At 63.0% G+C, this 16,179-nt stretch overlaps 9 protein-coding genes across 9 annotated transcripts; 5 read left to right on the top strand and 4 right to left on the bottom strand.

Annotated features, from left to right (window-relative positions):
* The first annotated feature begins 4 nt into the window (after positions 1–4).
* On the top strand, positions 5–1,274 carry TSEN34 (tRNA-splicing endonuclease subunit Sen34). The gene is made up of 3 exons (XM_062769548.1): positions 5–236; positions 285–422; positions 459–1,274. Exons 1-3 carry the CDS (start codon positions 32–34, stop codon positions 1,238–1,240), a joined length of 1,125 nt encoding a protein of 374 aa, XP_062625532.1. The 5' UTR covers positions 5–31; the 3' UTR covers positions 1,241–1,274.
* Positions 1,275–1,295: 21 nt separating this feature from the next.
* Positions 1,296–2,802, bottom strand: CDC28 (Cyclin-dependent kinase 1). The gene is made up of 4 exons (XM_062769547.1): positions 2,494–2,802; positions 2,300–2,459; positions 1,878–2,172; positions 1,296–1,829 (listed from the first exon to the last, which is right to left on the bottom strand). Exons 1-4 carry the CDS (start codon positions 2,534–2,536, stop codon positions 1,440–1,442), a joined length of 888 nt encoding a protein of 295 aa, XP_062625531.1. The 5' UTR covers positions 2,537–2,802; the 3' UTR covers positions 1,296–1,439.
* Positions 2,803–3,134: 332 nt separating this feature from the next.
* Positions 3,135–3,632, top strand: LOC62_02G003021 (uncharacterized protein; the record flags this gene model as incomplete). Its single annotated transcript, XM_062769546.1, has 1 exon — positions 3,135–3,632. The coding sequence occupies one exon, from the start codon at positions 3,135–3,137 to the stop codon at positions 3,630–3,632; it is 498 nt and encodes a 165-aa protein (XP_062625530.1).
* A 140-nt stretch (positions 3,633–3,772) lies between these two features.
* ALKBH2_1 (DNA oxidative demethylase ALKBH2) lies at positions 3,773–5,610 on the bottom strand (the record flags this gene model as incomplete). The annotated part of the gene is made up of 8 exons (XM_062769545.1): positions 3,773–4,064; positions 4,097–4,169; positions 4,204–4,217; positions 4,253–4,366; positions 4,399–4,585; positions 4,626–4,654; positions 4,707–4,858; positions 4,891–5,610. 8 exons carry the CDS (start codon positions 5,608–5,610, stop codon positions 3,773–3,775), a joined length of 1,581 nt encoding a protein of 526 aa, XP_062625529.1.
* A 434-nt stretch (positions 5,611–6,044) lies between these two features.
* SPCC613.03 (putative calcium-binding protein) lies at positions 6,045–8,397 on the top strand. Its single transcript, XM_062769544.1, has 9 exons — positions 6,045–6,190; positions 6,308–6,527; positions 6,580–6,685; positions 6,739–6,757; positions 6,791–6,845; positions 6,885–6,902; positions 6,939–7,427; positions 7,470–8,143; positions 8,179–8,397. Exons 1-8 carry the CDS (start codon positions 6,068–6,070, stop codon positions 7,508–7,510), a joined length of 1,071 nt encoding a protein of 356 aa, XP_062625528.1. The 5' UTR covers positions 6,045–6,067; the 3' UTR covers positions 7,511–8,143; positions 8,179–8,397.
* Positions 7,730–9,205, bottom strand: LOC62_02G003018 (uncharacterized protein; the record flags this gene model as incomplete). The annotated part of the gene is made up of 3 exons (XM_062769543.1): positions 7,730–8,143; positions 8,179–8,864; positions 8,938–9,205. 3 exons carry the CDS (start codon positions 9,203–9,205, stop codon positions 7,730–7,732), a joined length of 1,368 nt encoding a protein of 455 aa, XP_062625527.1.
* Positions 9,206–10,407: 1,202 nt separating this feature from the next.
* rap-1 (Ras-related protein Rap-1) lies at positions 10,408–11,624 on the top strand (the record flags this gene model as incomplete). The annotated part of the gene is made up of 7 exons (XM_062769542.1): positions 10,408–10,422; positions 10,470–10,560; positions 10,710–10,766; positions 11,062–11,134; positions 11,221–11,327; positions 11,358–11,455; positions 11,493–11,624. 7 exons carry the CDS (start codon positions 10,408–10,410, stop codon positions 11,622–11,624), a joined length of 573 nt encoding a protein of 190 aa, XP_062625526.1.
* A 587-nt stretch (positions 11,625–12,211) lies between these two features.
* LOC62_02G003016 (uncharacterized protein) lies at positions 12,212–12,682 on the top strand (the record flags this gene model as incomplete). Its single annotated transcript, XM_062769541.1, has 2 exons — positions 12,212–12,563; positions 12,651–12,682. The coding sequence occupies 2 exons, from the start codon at positions 12,212–12,214 to the stop codon at positions 12,680–12,682; spliced, it is 384 nt and encodes a 127-aa protein (XP_062625525.1).
* A 622-nt stretch (positions 12,683–13,304) lies between these two features.
* DBP4 (ATP-dependent RNA helicase DBP4) lies at positions 13,305–16,001 on the bottom strand. The gene is made up of 4 exons (XM_062769540.1): positions 15,812–16,001; positions 15,712–15,772; positions 15,267–15,677; positions 13,305–15,226 (listed from the first exon to the last, which is right to left on the bottom strand). The coding sequence occupies exons 1-4, from the start codon at positions 15,968–15,970 to the stop codon at positions 13,344–13,346; spliced, it is 2,514 nt and encodes an 837-aa protein (XP_062625524.1). The 5' UTR covers positions 15,971–16,001; the 3' UTR covers positions 13,305–13,343.
* Positions 16,002–16,179: the final 178 nt, after the last annotated feature.

The raw sequence follows: 16,179 nt of genomic DNA, 5'->3' as shown, positions 1-16,179 counted from the left end.
CAGTGGTGATCCGCCCAGGGGTTATCAAAAAATGACGTGTCGCCGCCACCCACCAGCGATGACTTCAGACTCAGAAGTTGGTTTCAGCTGTATTTTGCCCAGCTTCCCTCCACTCGACCTCTCCATCGCATCGCACCCAACAACAACAATGACCAGCACCTCCTCGCCCGGCGCGGGGCCGAGCAGTATCCCACTATACCTCGTCGCGGGGGTCGGCACGGTATGGGACGCGCAGGGTATGTTGTCGTCGGCTTCCTCCTCGACCTGACTGACCTCCCGCCTAGCCGCCGCGACGATCCACTGCGCGCACGACATCTCGGGCCTGCGGACGGGCACGCTGCCAGGCGTGCAGCAGCAGAACGGATTCCTAGGGCTGCCGGTGACGCTTATGCCGGAGGAGACGGCGCTGCTCGTCAACAAGGGTGGGTCGCTCTTCTGCTTTCGAGCTGACCCGCCAGGACTAGGCCACATCGTGCCCGTCCCCTCGGTGATCACGCCGCCCTCGGCAGAACTAGTCGCGCAGCGCACGGCACAGCGCGTCTCCCGTTCCCGCGCCCTCGCAGAACGCATGCGTGCAGACGAAGAGGCGCGCGCGGTGGCGTCCAAGGCCAAGTTTGAGGCGGCGGGAGAGAAGGCGCGCCTCAAGCGCGAGGAGCGCGCGCGCAAGAAGGCCGAGGCGGCCAAGGCGGCGGCGCTGGCTGCCGGCGAGGACGTGCCCGCCGATGTGGAGGCGATTCTGTGTGGGACCGTCGCGCCCCCAGAACCGACACCACCACCCGCCGCGGCGCTGCCAACGCCCACAGCGGAGAACAGCAACATCTTCACTGTGATCCCCGGCGCGCCAGTGCTGGATGCGCTCGTCCCGCGCGAGACCGAGCCCGCGCCCCTCCCGACGACTAGCTTTCCCTTCCCATCGGCGGTGCGCGACTCGGCCCTCGCGGACACGTTTGGCGCGCTCCATGCCGCCGGGTACCGCATGGGCCTTGGCCCGCGGTTCGGCGGCGAGTGGCTCATCTACCCGGGCGACTATTTGCGCTACCACGCCCACTTCACCTCCCAGGTCATTGTGCGCGACGACCCCATCCGCCCAGCTGAGATTGTCGCCTGGGGCCGATTGGGCACAGGTACCAAGAAGGCCGGCCTGCTGTGCTGCTGGGACGACGGCAAGACGGGCGACGACAAGGTCGACGGGCCGGGCGACGTCGAGTTCTACTCCCTCGAGTGGGCAAACTTTGGATAGGCACGTTAGTAATAGATGTATTAGTATGCAGGGCCACATGTCACCACGACCCCCCGTGACACAATACAGTACATCGGCGGCTGGCGGCCGCAGCCGCAGCAGCCCCCGTATAATCGCGGGTAGGCGCTCGAGTATGGGGTATCAAATGCTGTAGAGCGGACCCAGCGACAGCGATAGCGACAGTGACAATAACGCTCGCTCAGGCGGCAGAGGAGGCAAAGTAGGGGTGCTGCAGCGCACGCTTCGCAGAGATACGGTGGGCAGGGTCGTAAATGAGCGTTTGGGCGAGGAGGTCGAGGCCGTTGGCGTCGAGTCCCCTGACGGCCGTCTTGAGGTCGACGGCGTTCCACTGGGGGAATGTGGCCTTGTAATCGGGCAGCTGCTTGACGCCGGGCCAGACGTCCTCGTTTGGTGTTCCGAGCTGACGGAAGATGCGGAAGATTTCGTCAATCTCCGAGTCGCCGGGGAAGAGGGGCTGCCTCATGGCCATCTCGGCAAAGATGCAGCCTACAGACCACATGTCGATGGCAGTCGAGTAGTGGCGCGAGCCGAGGAGGACCTCGGGCGCGCGGTACCAGAGGGTGACGACCTGGGTGGGGTGAGTGGGGAGCTTCGCGTGCTATTCGTTACTACCCACCTCGTGAGTGTACGTCCGCAGGGGGATACCAAAGGCGCGCGCAAGACCAAAATCGGCGAGCTTGAGGTTGCCCTCCTTGTCGATGAGCAGGTTCTGCGGCTTCAAGTCGCGATGCAGGACGCGGTGCGCGTGGCAGTAGTACAGGCCCTTGACGAGCTGGTAGCAGAACTTTTTGACCATGTTGGGGCCGAGGCCGTCCTTGTCGCCAATCGAGTCCATGTAGCGCTTCAGGTCGAGGTCGAGGAACTCGAAGACGAGGTAGAGCTTGGAGTCGGAGTGGACAATGTCGAGGAGCCTGGTGTGTGTGTTAGGGGTGGTTCGGGAGGGGAGCGGGCAGGGGGGGCATGTGGCTGCGGCGTCGCCCAACACGATGTTTTGGCCATCACTGCGTCGCGGCTGGCCACGGATTGCTTCACACTCACTTGACAATGTTGTCGTCCTTGCTCAGCTCCTTGAGGAGCGAGATCTCACGGATAGACGTTGACGGCACGCCCTCGTCCTCGGCCTCGAGGCGGATCTTCTTGAGCGCGACAATCTGGCCCGTGTTTACATCTCGCGCCTTGTACACGACGCCGTAGGTGCCTGGCATCAGCTGTGTTTTCAGTCGCACACTCACCCTCGCCGACCTTTTCGAGCTTGGTGTAGTTCTCGAGCGACATGGTGGTGGGGAGACGAGTTGGTCAGGTCGAGTCAGCCAACGTAAAGGGGTGGCGGCGATATGTGTGGTGCGGTGGCTGGTGCGAGCGAGCGCGCGAGCGAGCTGGCGGAGGCGTGTCGGAAGCCGGCGTGTGGTCGAGTGGTCGAGTGAGCACTGCGCGTTGGGCGAGTGCTGTTCTTTGGTGTGCAGGGAGGGTGTGGGGGTGTCGAGTGGGCCAGCCAGGGGAATGAATGGGGGGAGAGGGAGGAGAGAAGAGTATAAGTTGACTGGTGCAGGTTGAGTGATGGTTACTGCTGCCTGCCTGCCTGCCGTCTTGCTTGTTGGGTCGATCACAAACAGCAGCAGCACCCTACACAGGCGCGTGGCGCGCGTCACGTCGCGACCCAGCTAGACCAAGCAGCGGGATCAAATCCCCCCCGCCCCGCCACAGCACCAAATCAAAATCAAACGCCGCGCCACGTGGTGACGGGGTCAAATGTGGTCGGTGCCTGACCTCCACCAGGCGAATGACGGAGAGCAGGATTCTCAGAATTTTGGGAGACTGAGCCTTCAGCATTGCTGCCACAAACACACCACAACACACTCACACACAACACACAATGGACAAGCAGCTCACCTCGCCGCTCCTCATCGAGCCCGTCGGACGCGCGACCAAGCTCTCCCCCCAGGCGACGTTTACTTCGCTCCAGTCCTTCCTCGGCACGCTGCAGCCCAGCCCGGCGCGTACCCAGCTCGAGCGGCTGGCGGACGCGCTCGGCGTCGAGACGGGCGCGATCGCGCCGTCCGAGGAGGCGCGGCGCGAGGCCGAGCGCGTCGCTGCTCGTGCCAAGGCGCGCGCTGAGCGCCGTGCTGAGCGCGAGGCGGCGCGCAAGGCCGCCGAGGAGGCCGAGCTCGAGGCTGCTGTCGAGGACGAGGGCGACAACGAGGCCGCCCACGAGCGGTTTGTCGAGGCTGAGGACGAGGCCGAGGAGGAGGGCCTCGGACAGGCCAACTTTGACGATGTGGAGGGCATGGAGGACCGCGGGGACGTCGAGTACGGCGACGTGCCTGAATCAGATCACGACGAGCCCGACAACGAGGTCGACATGGACGAGTAGGCGTCGGTCGGCGTCCTCTTCGCAACTGCGGCCTAGGCGACTCCCGACTCCCGCACACATGCCATCATCAACACTATACCCTGCATCTCCACACCATGTCTATCTCACAACAAGCGCTACGGCTTCCGACTAGTTTCATCTCACGCATTCGCGGCATCCGCTCCAACACCACCAGCACCCGATCCATCACCCGCAGCCTCCGGCACAACATCACCAACGCACGGCCCACGCCCCTCGCCCTTCATGTCGAGAATCTTGAAGAACCCGCACCCCTTCAGCTCGCCGGTAGACGTCGGACTCTGGCACTGCCAGAAGTACACCATGTCGTCGTCGACAACCTCTACGCCGTTGATCACCCGCTTCTGGCCGTTGGTACTCGGCGCAGAGCCCAACCGCGCCCGCGCCTTGGCCTTTTGGTCGGCGCGCAGCAGCCTGTCGTCAGCGACGTCGACACGAGTACATACGTTGGGATGCCACATTTGCAGATTGGAGTGCCATCGCGGGGGCTCGGTCCCTCGCTGGGCGTGGGGCGGAAGTCTGGTGTGAGAACTAACCATTGTTGAGAGCTTACCAGGGCGGTAGAACCTGTTGTCAGCTCGTGATGGTGTAGAGGAGCTTACCGAAACGTAATATTAATCCGCGTAGTGTACGCCTTCTGGTCCTCTGTGGGAATGACCTGCTGCTCAATGTCCCACCCGGGGCGAAACGTATCGAGGGCACGTTGAGGCGGCACGCTGTCGTCAGCCCCGCCACACAGCCAACTCACGTATGCTTGTACCGCTCCTGGCACCCAGCCGTCATCAAACACAGGCTGTTGTGCCCCAGTGTCACTTCATATGTGCGCGCCGGTCGGCCAGTCCCGAACGCCGCTTCCACAGCTTCAGTCTGTCGCAGGCGGAAGGCGCGCGGCGTGCCGAGGGAGAGCGATGCGATGGTGGGGAACGGCCCGAGGTCTGGTGGGTTAGCATTAGCAGACTATCGATCGCGACCCACAAGTCATCTGATCAGAGTGGAACCCCACACTGGTGTCGGTGTGTCAGCATACACCCTACTCCGTTCCAGTTCGCCACTTACGTGCTCGCTGCACCGTCATAGCGGTTGGCGGCACACATGTTCGCCTCCCACTTGCCCCTATACTCGAGGGGGTACCGCGGTATTGTGTCCAGGTGCGCATTCACCGCGTCCTCGACGAGTCGCGCAGCCTCAGCCAACAACGGCGGAAACACCTGACATCAGTGCCGTCTTCTCCTACGCTCACCTTCGCGCCACGGTACTTCTGGCTCTGAAAGTAATAGTGCACGCCGACCTCCTTGCCGTACTCGTCCAGATCGCGCGCGTACGACGTAGCCTGGTGGTTGGACTCGACCTCCTTGCCGTTCAGGTACCACTTGTTCCGTGGCCAGGGCACGGTCTCAGCCTCGTCCATCATGAGGTGGTAGAGCGCGCTTGCCATCGCCGGCGAGAGCGGGGAGGGGAGGAGCGCGAGCGGGATGTTGGCCGCCGCGAGGGCCGATGGCGTGGCGAGGTGCAGTGGTGGTTCTCTCTTCGTTGGGGCCGCGACTGGCTTGGGTGGCGAGGAGCGGAGCAGCGCGGCCCAGTTGGCTGCTGTCGTCGCGCGGTCTGGCGGGGGCGACTTGGGCGGCGTGGTGGAGGAGCTTGGCTTCCGGTCGTCCAACGGCTCGCGGGACGGCTCCGACGTGTCTTTCGATCGCTTGGGCGCCTTGAACCACTGGTCGAGGCCGCGTGCGCGCTTGCCAGAGCGTTGGGAAGTCACACTTCCCGTCCCACTGCCGCTCGCCTCCGGCATGAGAAGCCACTCGGCCGCACGCCCGACATCGCCATTCGAGCGCTCCAACGCCTCGGCGTAGCTCTCGAACGGGAACGCCGCGGGGTCGAGCAGCGTGATCAGCTCCGCCAGCGCTGCGTCGCGGTCGCCTGCGGCGCTGGGATCTCTGTAGGCTGTGTCGTCGGCGGGCATTGTGCTGAGTAAGTGGGAGAAAGAGCGTTGGGAAGAATGTCGGTTCGAGTGGACGCTCCTGGTGGAGGCCGTCGCGGTTTTGTTGGTCCAGTCAACCACAAACAAATCGGACATTTCCGACGGAAAGAGTTGCGATCAATGTCGGTTTGGGTTACGGCCAACTTTTCCGCGACACACGACTCAAAGCTCAGCGACGACAACAAGGGCAACGACGTCGACGAGGACGATATCAAGGTAAAGCGGAGCATGCCGAGACGATCGTGAGCAGGCCCAACTTGATCACGAGGAGGTGTAGCTTGAGACGCCGGCCCATACCACCCCCCGAAGTGGAATCCTCCGCCACATGGCTCGACGCCAGCCAGGGATCGCGACCCGTCGACCGTCCGACGACTCGCTTCAGCCAAGGCGCCCGTCAACATCCGTCCGCTCGGCGTCCTTCACACACACCACCACCAACATGCCGCGCCTGTCCGCCGTCCTCCTCCTCGCGTCCGTGGCGCTCGCTCACGGCGACCACGGAGCCCACGGGGGCGAGAGCAGCAGCAGCAGCGACGAGGGGCTGTCCTATGCCGAGTCACACGTGAGTGCGCGCGGGCCGCGTCGCCGTGCACCAGCCTAGCTGCTGGCTTCGCTGCTGCCTGCCTGTGCCTCCCTTCTTCGCTCCTCGCACGAGCTAACGCTCGTGCTCCTCGCGCAGATGCACAACGAGCACCACATCGACAGCTTTGACCCGCCGGCCTTCTTCAAGCTCCACGACCTGAATTCAGACGGGTACTGGAACGCCGACGAGATCGCCGCGCTCTACGGGCTGCGGCACCACTCCGTGCTCGACCCGCACCGCGCGAGCAACGTGCCCGACGGGCTGGAGGAGAAGATCATCGCCGAGGTGCTGGGCAAGCTCGACACGGACGGGGACGGTGAGCCGGTCGCAACCTTTCGAGCACGGGCCGCCGCTGACGCGCCGCGCAGGCCGCGTCTCGCTCGCGGAATTCGAGGTCGCCGGACCTGATTCCCTGCCGAACTTTAAGGACGAGTTCAAGGACCTCGGGCACCACTACGACGAGGAGTCGGAGTAGTGAGTCGAGTCGGCGTGACTGGCCGCGCCGCTAAGCATCGCTAACGTCTCAGCTTCCTGCACCACGAGGAGGTGGGTCCCTAGCCCAGCAATGCCTGACGCCAGCTCTACCACTCGACGCCCGAAACGCAGACAGAAGAGTCATACAACCACCCGGAGGGTAAGTGGCCCTTTGTGTGGCACTGCTGACCGACCCCAGACATTGAGCACTTCAAGCGTATGTACTGGGGCAGGACCCGCTAACGACCGACAGACCACCACAAGCTTGAGGATGAGGAGGACGCTAGGCAGCGTATCTTCCAGGGCCTGGCGCCCGACGCCGACCTGGAAGAGGACCACGAGGTGGTTGATCCCCTGGACGTGCACGAGCATGCTGAGGGCGAGGGGGTCGGCGGTGACGGGTTCACGGGCGACGAGGAGGTGCCGCTGTTGACTGGTGTTGACGGGGAGGAGGAGGCCGATGGTGCGGAGGGTGAGGAGCACGAGGGCGAGGCTGGCGACGCCAGCGGTGCCGAGAAGCATCAGGAGGGTGCCGCAGAGTCGATCCCGGACGACGCTGCCGCCCCTGCCGCTGCCGACGACGCCGAGCACATCACCGTCGCTCACGACGACCCCGGTTTCCGCGCTGCGCGCGCCGCGGCACGCACACCCCCGCGCAGGATCACGCCCGAGGGCGGCAAGGGCGGCAAGAACCGCCGTGGCCACACGGCTGAGAACCGGCTCAAGCCGGATGCGCCGTACAGTGAGTACCCGACACCATGGACTGCCTTCTGACTTCTCCCAGAGTTCAAAATGCGCGCCGGTATCAGAGGCGACGAGTTCTGACCGCCCTGCTGGCCCGCCCCTTCTAGATATGTTACATGCAGGGTATATCCACAGTGTGGACAGTACAGATTAGACAGGCGATATGAGATGCAAATCTTGTGTGTGTGTGTGTGTGTCTTTGTGTACTTGTGTGTTGCTATGATGCTTGTCATGCAGGAGAAGACTTGGAAATCAGCTTCAGAAACGGCATGATCATCTGTGCGTGTGTGAGCCAAACCATTAGATGCGCTCAACCAAGCATAGCCTGGAGAGCACCAGAGGGGCCGTGTAGGAACCCACGCCACCGCTGGGGAGAAGGGTACAGCCCGCGATACCGCCGTCGAGCCACGCGTTGGTGGCCAGCCCTCCCGCAAAGTACATGAACGTCCAGGTCCAGATTCTCCCAAGGAATCCTTTGACGCGGTGGCCGGTGGCGCGCTTGAACGACACCTCGATGGCGCACCCCAGCCCTGCGAGGACGAAGAACGTGCCAAGCTTCCACGGCTCGGGCAAGGGGTCCATACTGAGCTCGCCAAAGGCGTGCAGTAGCCCAGAGAAGACAAACGTGAGCAGGAAGAGGGCGTGCGAGCCAATCTTGACGCCCAGTGCGCGTGTCACAGTCACCGAAAGGATAATAAACTGGTGTCGGAACATCTGCCATCAGCACCGCCCCGAAACTCCGAACGCACCTGGTGCCAGCGCTTGCCCCAGAGGTCGATGATGCTGTCGGCGCGCCACGGTGCGTCGAACAGATCCACGTCCCAGCTCTGCACCTCCCAAAATCCAGAGCCAACACACGCCATGGCTAGAGAATGGTAGCCACAGCTCAGCGACTGCCAAATAACAAGGGGCACGCAGACTTCGGTAAAGAAACGCACACCCCCGGCGGGAAGCACCCAGTCAAGGATGCCAGGCAGAACTGTGATTTTGGTCGAGGCGATGAACTTGTCGAGCACGTTCCGCGTGCCTCGCGGCGCGCCGAGCGTGTCGGGGCCAACGAGGGAAAGGAGGGCGAGAAGCGTGTCGAGCACAACATAGTGCACGAATGCGTGCCGTGCGTGCCGGGATACACTGCCCCAACGAGTAGTGGGACGGGGGTGCCGCCTGCGCCGCTTGTGACGGAGGTGCCGCTCAACATGGGGGTGCTTTGGCAAGCTGGCGTTCGGTGGGCCAGCGACCGTGTCGAGCCCCACCGAGCCGAGAGAGACCATCCGCGAGTTGATACACAGATCGACCGCGGCGACGTGCCGCGATCGCCCCAGCGCCATGTACGGGTCGTGGACGCGGTTGGTGAGGAGGCCAAACTCGATGAACTTGAGCGCGAGGTGCAGGAAGACGATGGTGAAGCCGTTGTTGAACGCGTTGAGCTCTGGTGCTGCGCGTGGTTAGTACAAAGGACGGTGCGATGGCAAAGGCTTATCACGGAGCGCTGGTCAGTGCCGACTCACAAACAAAGCGGTAGTTGGTCCACGAGTTCAGCATGACCGCGAGGCCGAGCACGCCGAGCGCGGCGCGTTTGCCCCGGTTCTTCCTCGCGCCCGGGGAGACGAGCAGCAGCGCCTGGTAGTATATTATGACGCAGGGTGCGACGAAGAAGAAGAGGAAGCGGAGGGGGTTGAGCGGCGCGGCATTGCGGACGACGTGCTCGCGGACGGCGTTGAGCGGGCCAAAGGGGGGGGCGAAGAGCGTCGAGTTGGTGGTGGTGGTGGTCGCCATGGTTGGTTGGTGGAGTGGGTGAGCAGCCGCTCGGCAAGAGGTGTACGAGCTCTACTGCTGCGATGCGACGATGTGCGCGCGGTGTGCAGCGTAGGCTCGATGCCGAGTGAGGTGGGGGTGGAGTGGAGCAAGACAAGACAAGATGAATTGTGTCGTCGTCTGACGGCCCCAAGGACCAAATAAACCTCGTCGTCGGCCTTCAGGGCCCCGCGATTTCAGTGGGGCAGGCGGACGAGTGGCGCGAAACAAGCGCTGGCTGGGCTGCAAGCGACACGACAGCGTCACTGCGACGTGGCGATGCATGCCGACGACGACGACGTGATAAGATTGTGGCGACGACGACGGCGGCGACGGCGACATCGACCTCCATGACGTGTCTGTCGGCTGGGTGGTACTGCAGCACGAACCTCCTATGAATGCATGGCTGGCTGGCTGCCATGTGCGCGCAGCTTTGTGGGCTTGTGGCGGCGGCGGCGCCTGGCGCCTGGCGTGCTGCTGCTACTGCCAGCGAGCGCCAACGCCTCTGCTGCGACCGCGTCGAGGGTCGACGCCGCACGGTCGCAGGAGGCTTGCGCCGCGCCGCTCTCTCCGAGCAAACAACCCGGTGGTCAGCAGCAGCATCATGCGCCGACTAAGGGCGACGACAATGAGGGAGGCCAGTGCGGACAACAGCAGCAGCAGACTGTCATCACACCATTGCTGCTGGCTGGGTGCCCGGTGCCGCCGCCGCAGACTGGTGCTCGCAGCCCGGCCGACGGGCCAACTCTGCTCTTCTGCTCGACGCCAGCAGCACTGATCGTTGACTTGTTCTTTACTTGCACGCACGCTCTCCAACTTCGCAGCTCATCGGCCTCAACGCGCAAAGCTCACGTTTGAGCGCTCCACGTACACGCATCGACGCGCACTGCAAATCGTCGTCACGACTCGCAACCCCCGCACCCCCCGTCGTTACCCCTTGGCCCGACGATCAGCAGCTCGCGCGCTCGACGCCTGGTCCCCTGCCGTTCGCGCTCTACAGTGCACTAGACGACTGTCGACCTCGCCAAAAGCTGCTTGTAACGTTGAATCCAATCCGGCCGATACCACCACCAGCAGCGATCGCGCACAACCACAAACGCCTGCTGCACCAGCACCAGCACATTACACAATCACTCCAAACTCCACTGTAAATGACAAGATAGAGGCCCCACTGCATCATAACCATGCGAGTATACAGAGTGAGTCGGCCACGTCGCCGTGGACACACACCGCTCACAACACCCAGGCAGCAGTGATGGGCTCCGGCGGAGTGGGAAAGTCGGCCGTCACGATCCGGTTCATCAACGGCGAGTACCTCGAGATGTACGACCCCACGAGTGAGTCTGACCGGGTGCCGATAATAGCTCGCACGCGCAGCTGACGCTTCTTGCTTCTCGTTATCGCTGCGCATACCCGCGTGCAGTCGAAGACTCTTGTGCGTTGCGTCGGCGTGGTGCCCTTCGGCGACCACCGAGCTCACCCCCAGATCGGCGGCAGTTTGAAGTCGACGGCACACCGTGCCTCCTTGAGATTCTCGACACTGGTGAGTGGGCGCGCGATGCTTCAATGGCCGCCATGTGGTGCTGCTCGACGTGACGAGCTCCCTTGCTTCGCCGGTTCGATGTCCTCTAAGCGGCGGAGACATCCGGATATCACGGCGTCGAGCAGCTGCTGCCTCGTCCGGCTCGAGCGTGCTGCGTCGGCGGCCCTCCCGAGGCAGCTTGGCCACTGCTATCCGCCAAGCAAGGCGACGCGTATTTGGCGGGCGGCCGGTCCTCCTCCCGGCTATACCATTGAGGCGGCCACGCCTACCCCACCATCACCGCTCACACCATCAGCTGGCATCGACCAATATCTGTCCTTGAACGACCTGTTCATTCGTGATTCGGACGGCTTTATCCTCGTCTTCTCGTGAGCAGCCGCACGCACGCACGGGCAGGGCGGTCCGGGAGCGCAAAAGAGGCGAACCAGCCGATTGACATTTGATCTTCTGGCAGGCTCATCCAGAAGGAGACAATCAACGAGGTCAGAGGGGTGAGGGAGAGCATCCGGCGGATCAAGAACCCAGTGCACGCGCAGACGATTCCCATGGTCATCATTGGGAGTGAGTGAGGAGCGAGGCAAGGCTGACGAGGAGACAAGGCCGACCTGGTCGACGAGCGGGAGGTGGCGCCGCAGACGGCCGAGGCGCTGGCTATCGAGTCGGGCTGCCCGTACTTTGAGACGTCGGCGGTGGGTGGGCGATGAGGAGTGTCGCTGACGCCGCCAGCGCGACAACATCGGCATCTTGCCAGCGTTTGCGGAGATTGTGCGCCAGATACGGCAGCACGGCGTGCGGAAGCGGCACATGTCTCGACATAGCACGACGAACCATGGGAGCCGGAAGTGTGTGATATTGTAGGGAGTGGGGAGTGGGAAGTGGGGAGGAGCTGGGCGGGTTGAAGCCGGTGAGGTTGACGGTGTGAGTGAGCTGTGAGCATTCGACGGTGGAGGGCGACTACAGGATGGGATTGAGGGGCCTCTGTGCTCTGTCAGTAGGCTGTTTGTACGAGTAGGAGCAGGCAGGGGCTGTCGGTAGAGATGGAGGTGAGCTTGTTCACAACAGCAATAGGCTCGCAGGCGACTGTGACGACAACAACAAGAAGTCAGATTCCGTCGGGTCTCGACTCGGGCCGGCAATGCGTCTCGTAAGCCGAAGGATGCCGCCCTGGCGTGGGGTCCCGACAGTGGCGGCGGTCTCTTGGCCCCGTGACCTCTTGATCCCAACCCACCATTCACAATGGGATGATGGGATGGGGGGGCTGCATCAGCGTCAGTGACGACGCCTGCTACAGCAATGGAGCGCGCTCTTGGCATTGCACTGTCGCCCACTGCGCGATTATAATAGCCCAGTCCACCTCGAGCAACCCCAACCCCAACCCAACCACCCACACCCACACCCACACCCACACCCACACCCACACCCACACCCACACCCACACCCACACAATGGCCCAGATCCAGCCCGTCCGCAGGCAGTCCTTCTCGAACAGCTACGCGCTGTTCGACACGGCCGCCAAGCCCGTCGTGCCCGGCGCCAAGGTCGCCGCGGCCAACCTCGTCGTCGAGGAGGCGTTCGAGGACGACGACGACGACGACGAGAGCGACGACGTGCAGGCTGTGCCGATGAAGGGGCAGGCCGCCAAAGCCGCCGCCGCCAAGCAACAGCAGGAGCCAAAGGCCGTGTCGGTCAAGACCAAGGCCAACGCGCCCGCCGAGAGTCCCGAGACGACCACGGCCCAGCTGGGCAGGAGCCCGACTGACAAGAAGGAGGGCTGGTGGTTCCAGGACGTGCGCGAGTGTGAGTTGTGCGGGGCAGTGATGGGCAGACCATAGCTGACGCGATACAGAATCAACCCGCCGCTTGGCGTGCCAGCCAGCACACCAGTACGCAGCACCAACCAACCCAAAGGGCCATAACCCACCCGCAAGCCTACGCAGCACACCGCGCGAGGCTACGCCCAGCCAGCGCCTGAATGTAGATCGAAACAGACAAGACTTGTATGTATCCATGGCAGAGTGCAACAGGCAGCGGGAGCCACCCCCACACCGCTCTACGGCCGTCGCCGAGGCCGACCCTGGGTGGGTGCCCCATAATAGGCGCAGTGGCGGTGGCACCAGCAAGCCGAGCCACCTGGATGATTGAGGCAACGCGCGAGCACTTACTGAGCGCGATTCGAGTCCTCCTCACCTGCAACTAACCCCTGTCCTGTTCTCCGCCACGCCAAACGAAAGCACCGACGACCTGGGCTGGTACGGGCACAGGCGACGAGCGCACCGCAGCGCACCCCGGTCGCTCGCTCAGCTACAGCTTGCTGCCCGCTCGCACTGCACCCATATCCGGCCCGATGCACACCATGCACCTCGCGACCCGCAAGGATGTGCACTACCCGCTCAGTCGGTCATCACCTCGCTGGAGCTGCCATGCATGACATTGTCATGCAGGGGATGACAATTGAGCGAGTCGGCATAGCATGGGCTGGACTGGCCATTACAAAAGCTGATTATATTCGTCCTCCGATGTTGACCGTTAGTCGTGACGTCCGTTTACATGATGCATCACAGTACCCCTGACACAAGTCTACTCGCCACGCAACAACCGGAGCGCCAACTCCTCCTCATCCTCGAGGGCAGGAGCCGCGTCGCGCTTCTTCTTCGCAGGGCGCGTAGGCTCAGGCTCGGGGGATTCAGAGCCAATGCCCTCTCCCGTGTAGCCGGTGTAGCCCTCGTACGGCTCCTCGTCGCCACTGGCGCCGCCAATGAACGCGACAGCGCCACCCTCGTCGTCCGAGTACGCGCCCTCGAGCTCGCGCTCGCGCTCCTTGCGTTTCCTCTTCTTCTCGCGGCGCTTCTCCCTTGCCACCTCTCGGTCGACAATGTCGGCAGCAGCCATCCGCTCGCGCTCCTCCGCCAGGTAGCCATCACGCGTCGCAGCCGCGGCCTGCTCGGCCTCGATACCCTTCTCGTAGATATCCCGCGCCTCGCCGTCCTCGCCGAACACGACCTTGGTGGGTGCAGGTCGGTTCTTGAGCTGGCCGGTTCGCGTGGCCGCGGCTTTCAGCTTGCGCTTTGACAGGTCGTCTGAAGTGATGAGCGGCTTGGCCTTGGAAGGGTCGGCCAAGGCTTCGCTGATGCCGAGGTCGGCGGCCTCGTCGTCGTCAATGTCGTGGTCACGACGGGCCAGTGTGAACACATCGTCGTCGTCGTCCGCTCCGGCAGCCAGCAGGTCGTCGTCGTGCGCCACAACCTTCGAGTAGTGATCCGTGAGAATGTCCTGGTTCTTGCGCTCGAACATGCGGTCGTACTTTGTTCGGACTTGGGGTGCAGAGCGAACGGGGAGGTCTTCAGACTCGGAGTCGGAGCCAGAGCCAGACGCGGCCTCGTCGTCGTCCTCGTCGCTCTCCTCGTCCTCCGACTCCTCGTCATCATCATCCTCATCGTCATCATCCTCATCCTCTTCGTCACTCAATGGGGCGAGCTTCTGGTGAACAACCGTCGGGCCCTCCTCATCGTCGTCCTTCTTGGGACCACCGCGCTCCTTGACCTTCTTGCCCTGGTCGAGGAGCTTGATCTGAGGAGCACCAGGAAGACCCATGCTGGCGGCGTACTTCTCGGCTGGTAGTTCGGACAGCTTGAAGATGCTCTTGTCCTTCTGGATGTGAACCGAGCGCATGTAGGAGATGAAGGCCCTCTGTCCAAGGTACTTGATTTCAGGCTCCTTGAAGCAGAAGCTCTGCATCTGCTGGTCGAGCTTGCCCATCTTGCTCTCCTTGATCTTGATCATCTTGACGTCGATGCCCTTCTCAGCCCAGCGGGCCTTCATACCCTCCTCCTCGCTCGGGAGGAGGAAGCACAAGCCCTTACCCTCACTCTGGTAGCGGGCGGTACGGCCCACACGGTGGATGTACGAGTCGACGTCGTCGGGGCAGTCGAGCTGGACGACCCAGTCGACAGCGGGGAAGTCGAGACCTCGTGCGGCAATGTCGGTACAGATGAGCAGGGCCGAGTTGGAGGACGAGAACTTCTCGAAGATGGCCATGCGGGTCGGCTGCTTCTGCTTGCCATGGAGGTGCATGAGAGGAAGACCGGGGTGCAGGCGGCGGAAGGTCTCAAAGATGAAGCGGACCTGTTTGCCGGAAGTGACGAACACGACGCCCTTCATCTTGAGATGGCTCTTAATGAAGCCCCACAGCGCGTCGAGCTTGCGCTCAAGAGGCACGACCGAGTAGTACTGCTCGAGGTTGGCGGGCATAACGCCCTCCTCTCCCGGCTTGTTGGTGTTGATGTACAGTGGGTCGTGGAGCGAGAGCTTGGCGAGGGCGGCGAGGTCCTTGGACTGAGTAGCGGAGAAGAGGAGAGTCTGGCGGTCGGCGCGGGCGGTCTCCGATGGCGAGAAGTGCTGGATGATGGCGCGGAGCGCGGGGAGGAAACCCATGTCGAGGAGGCGATCCGCCTCGTCAAGGACTGAATGTTAGCTCGGCCATCTGGTTGCTAGCTAACTCACCAAGCAGCTTGACGCCAGCACTTTCGAAACCAACAGTGCTGTCGAGGTGCTGGAGCAGGCGACCGGGCGTCGCAATGAGGATGTTCATGCGCGAGAGACGGTCGCGCTCCTCTTTGAGCGGCTTGCCGCCGATGACAAGACCAGCCGAAAAGGTGTGGAAGCGGCCGATATCCCTGAGGGCGTTGAACGTCTGCACGGCGAGCTCACGCGTCGGCGAGATGACGACGGCGCCGAGGCCGTCCATCGGGCCCCAGCGCTGGAGGTACAGTCGTTCCAGGAGAGGGATGAGGAACGCGAGCGTCTTCCCTGATCCTGTACGTGCCGAGCCGAGGAGGTCGCGTCCGCGCAGCGACTCGGGGATCGACTGAGCCTGGATCGCGGTCGGGTTGAGGAAGTGGCTGTGTTTCAGGCCTGGGGTCAGCTCTGAGGCCGCTCTGGAGCTCACCTCGCAGCGTGCGGCTCGAGAGGGGGAGTTGGGAGAAGAGTGTGAGCTCTGCTGGCGGCTCCTGCTTGTCAGTTCGGCGTCCCGACTCTGGCCAACTCACATATTCCTTGATGCGCTTCTGGAGGTCGGCGAGCTCCTGGTTGTTGCGCGACCTCTTGGCGTCGTTCTTCTTGACGAGAGGCTTCTGCGGGCCCTTTCCCTTGCCCTTGGGCCTTCCCGCGCCTTTAGACGACGAGGGCTGTCCCTCCTGGAAAGCCATGGTGCGTGTGGGGTATGATGTGCAGTTGTAGATGTTGTGGTGGAGGTCGTTCAGATTTCAGAGAGTGCAACAGAAATCTCAATCTTGATCGGCCGTCACGTGACTAGTGGCGAACCGGCGAACTCGTGGCACTCGCGTGGGTGAAGACCGCTTAAATGTGGCACCTGCAACAAATCTCGGCCAAGCAATGCATCGTGTATAGGCTACAT

The sequence above is a fragment of the Vanrija pseudolonga genome, chromosome 2, assembly GCF_020906515.1.
Source record: "Vanrija pseudolonga chromosome 2, complete sequence".
Lineage (NCBI taxonomy): Eukaryota > Fungi > Basidiomycota > Tremellomycetes > Trichosporonales > Trichosporonaceae > Vanrija > Vanrija pseudolonga.
This window is presented reverse-complemented; position numbering and strand designations above follow the sequence as displayed.

Bases quoted from the DNA above. Each gene is read 5' to 3' on its own strand.
- SPCC613.03 (XM_062769544.1), top strand. From the start codon at position 6,068: ATGCCGCGCCTGTCCGCCGTCCTCCTCCTCGCGTCCGTGGCGCTCGCT. The intron at 6,528-6,579 runs GTGAGCCGGTCG...CGCGCCGCGCAG, and splicing joins GCTCGACACGGACGGGGACG to GCCGCGTCTCGCTCGCGGAA. The intron at 7,428-7,469 runs GTGAGTACCCGA...GACTTCTCCCAG, and splicing joins CAAGCCGGATGCGCCGTACA to AGTTCAAAATGCGCGCCGGT.
- TSEN34 (XM_062769548.1), top strand. From the start codon at position 32: ATGACGTGTCGCCGCCACCCACCAGCGATGACTTCAGACTCAGAAGTT. The intron at 237-284 runs GTATGTTGTCGT...CCTCCCGCCTAG, and splicing joins CACGGTATGGGACGCGCAGG to CCGCCGCGACGATCCACTGC. The intron at 423-458 runs GTGGGTCGCTCT...CTGACCCGCCAG, and splicing joins GGCGCTGCTCGTCAACAAGG to GACTAGGCCACATCGTGCCC.
- DBP4 (XM_062769540.1), bottom strand. From the start codon at position 15,970: ATGGCTTTCCAGGAGGGACAGCCCTCGTCGTCTAAAGGCGCGGGAAGG. The intron at 15,773-15,811 runs GTGAGTTGGCCA...ACTGACAAGCAG, and splicing joins AGAAGCGCATCAAGGAATAT to GAGCCGCCAGCAGAGCTCAC. The intron at 15,678-15,711 runs GTGAGCTCCAGA...AGCTGACCCCAG, and splicing joins CTCGAGCCGCACGCTGCGAG to GCCTGAAACACAGCCACTTC.
- CDC28 (XM_062769547.1), bottom strand. From the start codon at position 2,536: ATGTCGCTCGAGAACTACACCAAGCTCGAAAAGGTCGGCGAGG. The intron at 2,460-2,493 runs GTGAGTGTGCGA...AGCTGATGCCAG, and splicing joins GCTCGAAAAGGTCGGCGAGG to GCACCTACGGCGTCGTGTAC. The intron at 1,830-1,877 runs GTGGGTAGTAAC...CACCCCACCCAG, and splicing joins TGCGGACGTACACTCACGAG to GTCGTCACCCTCTGGTACCG.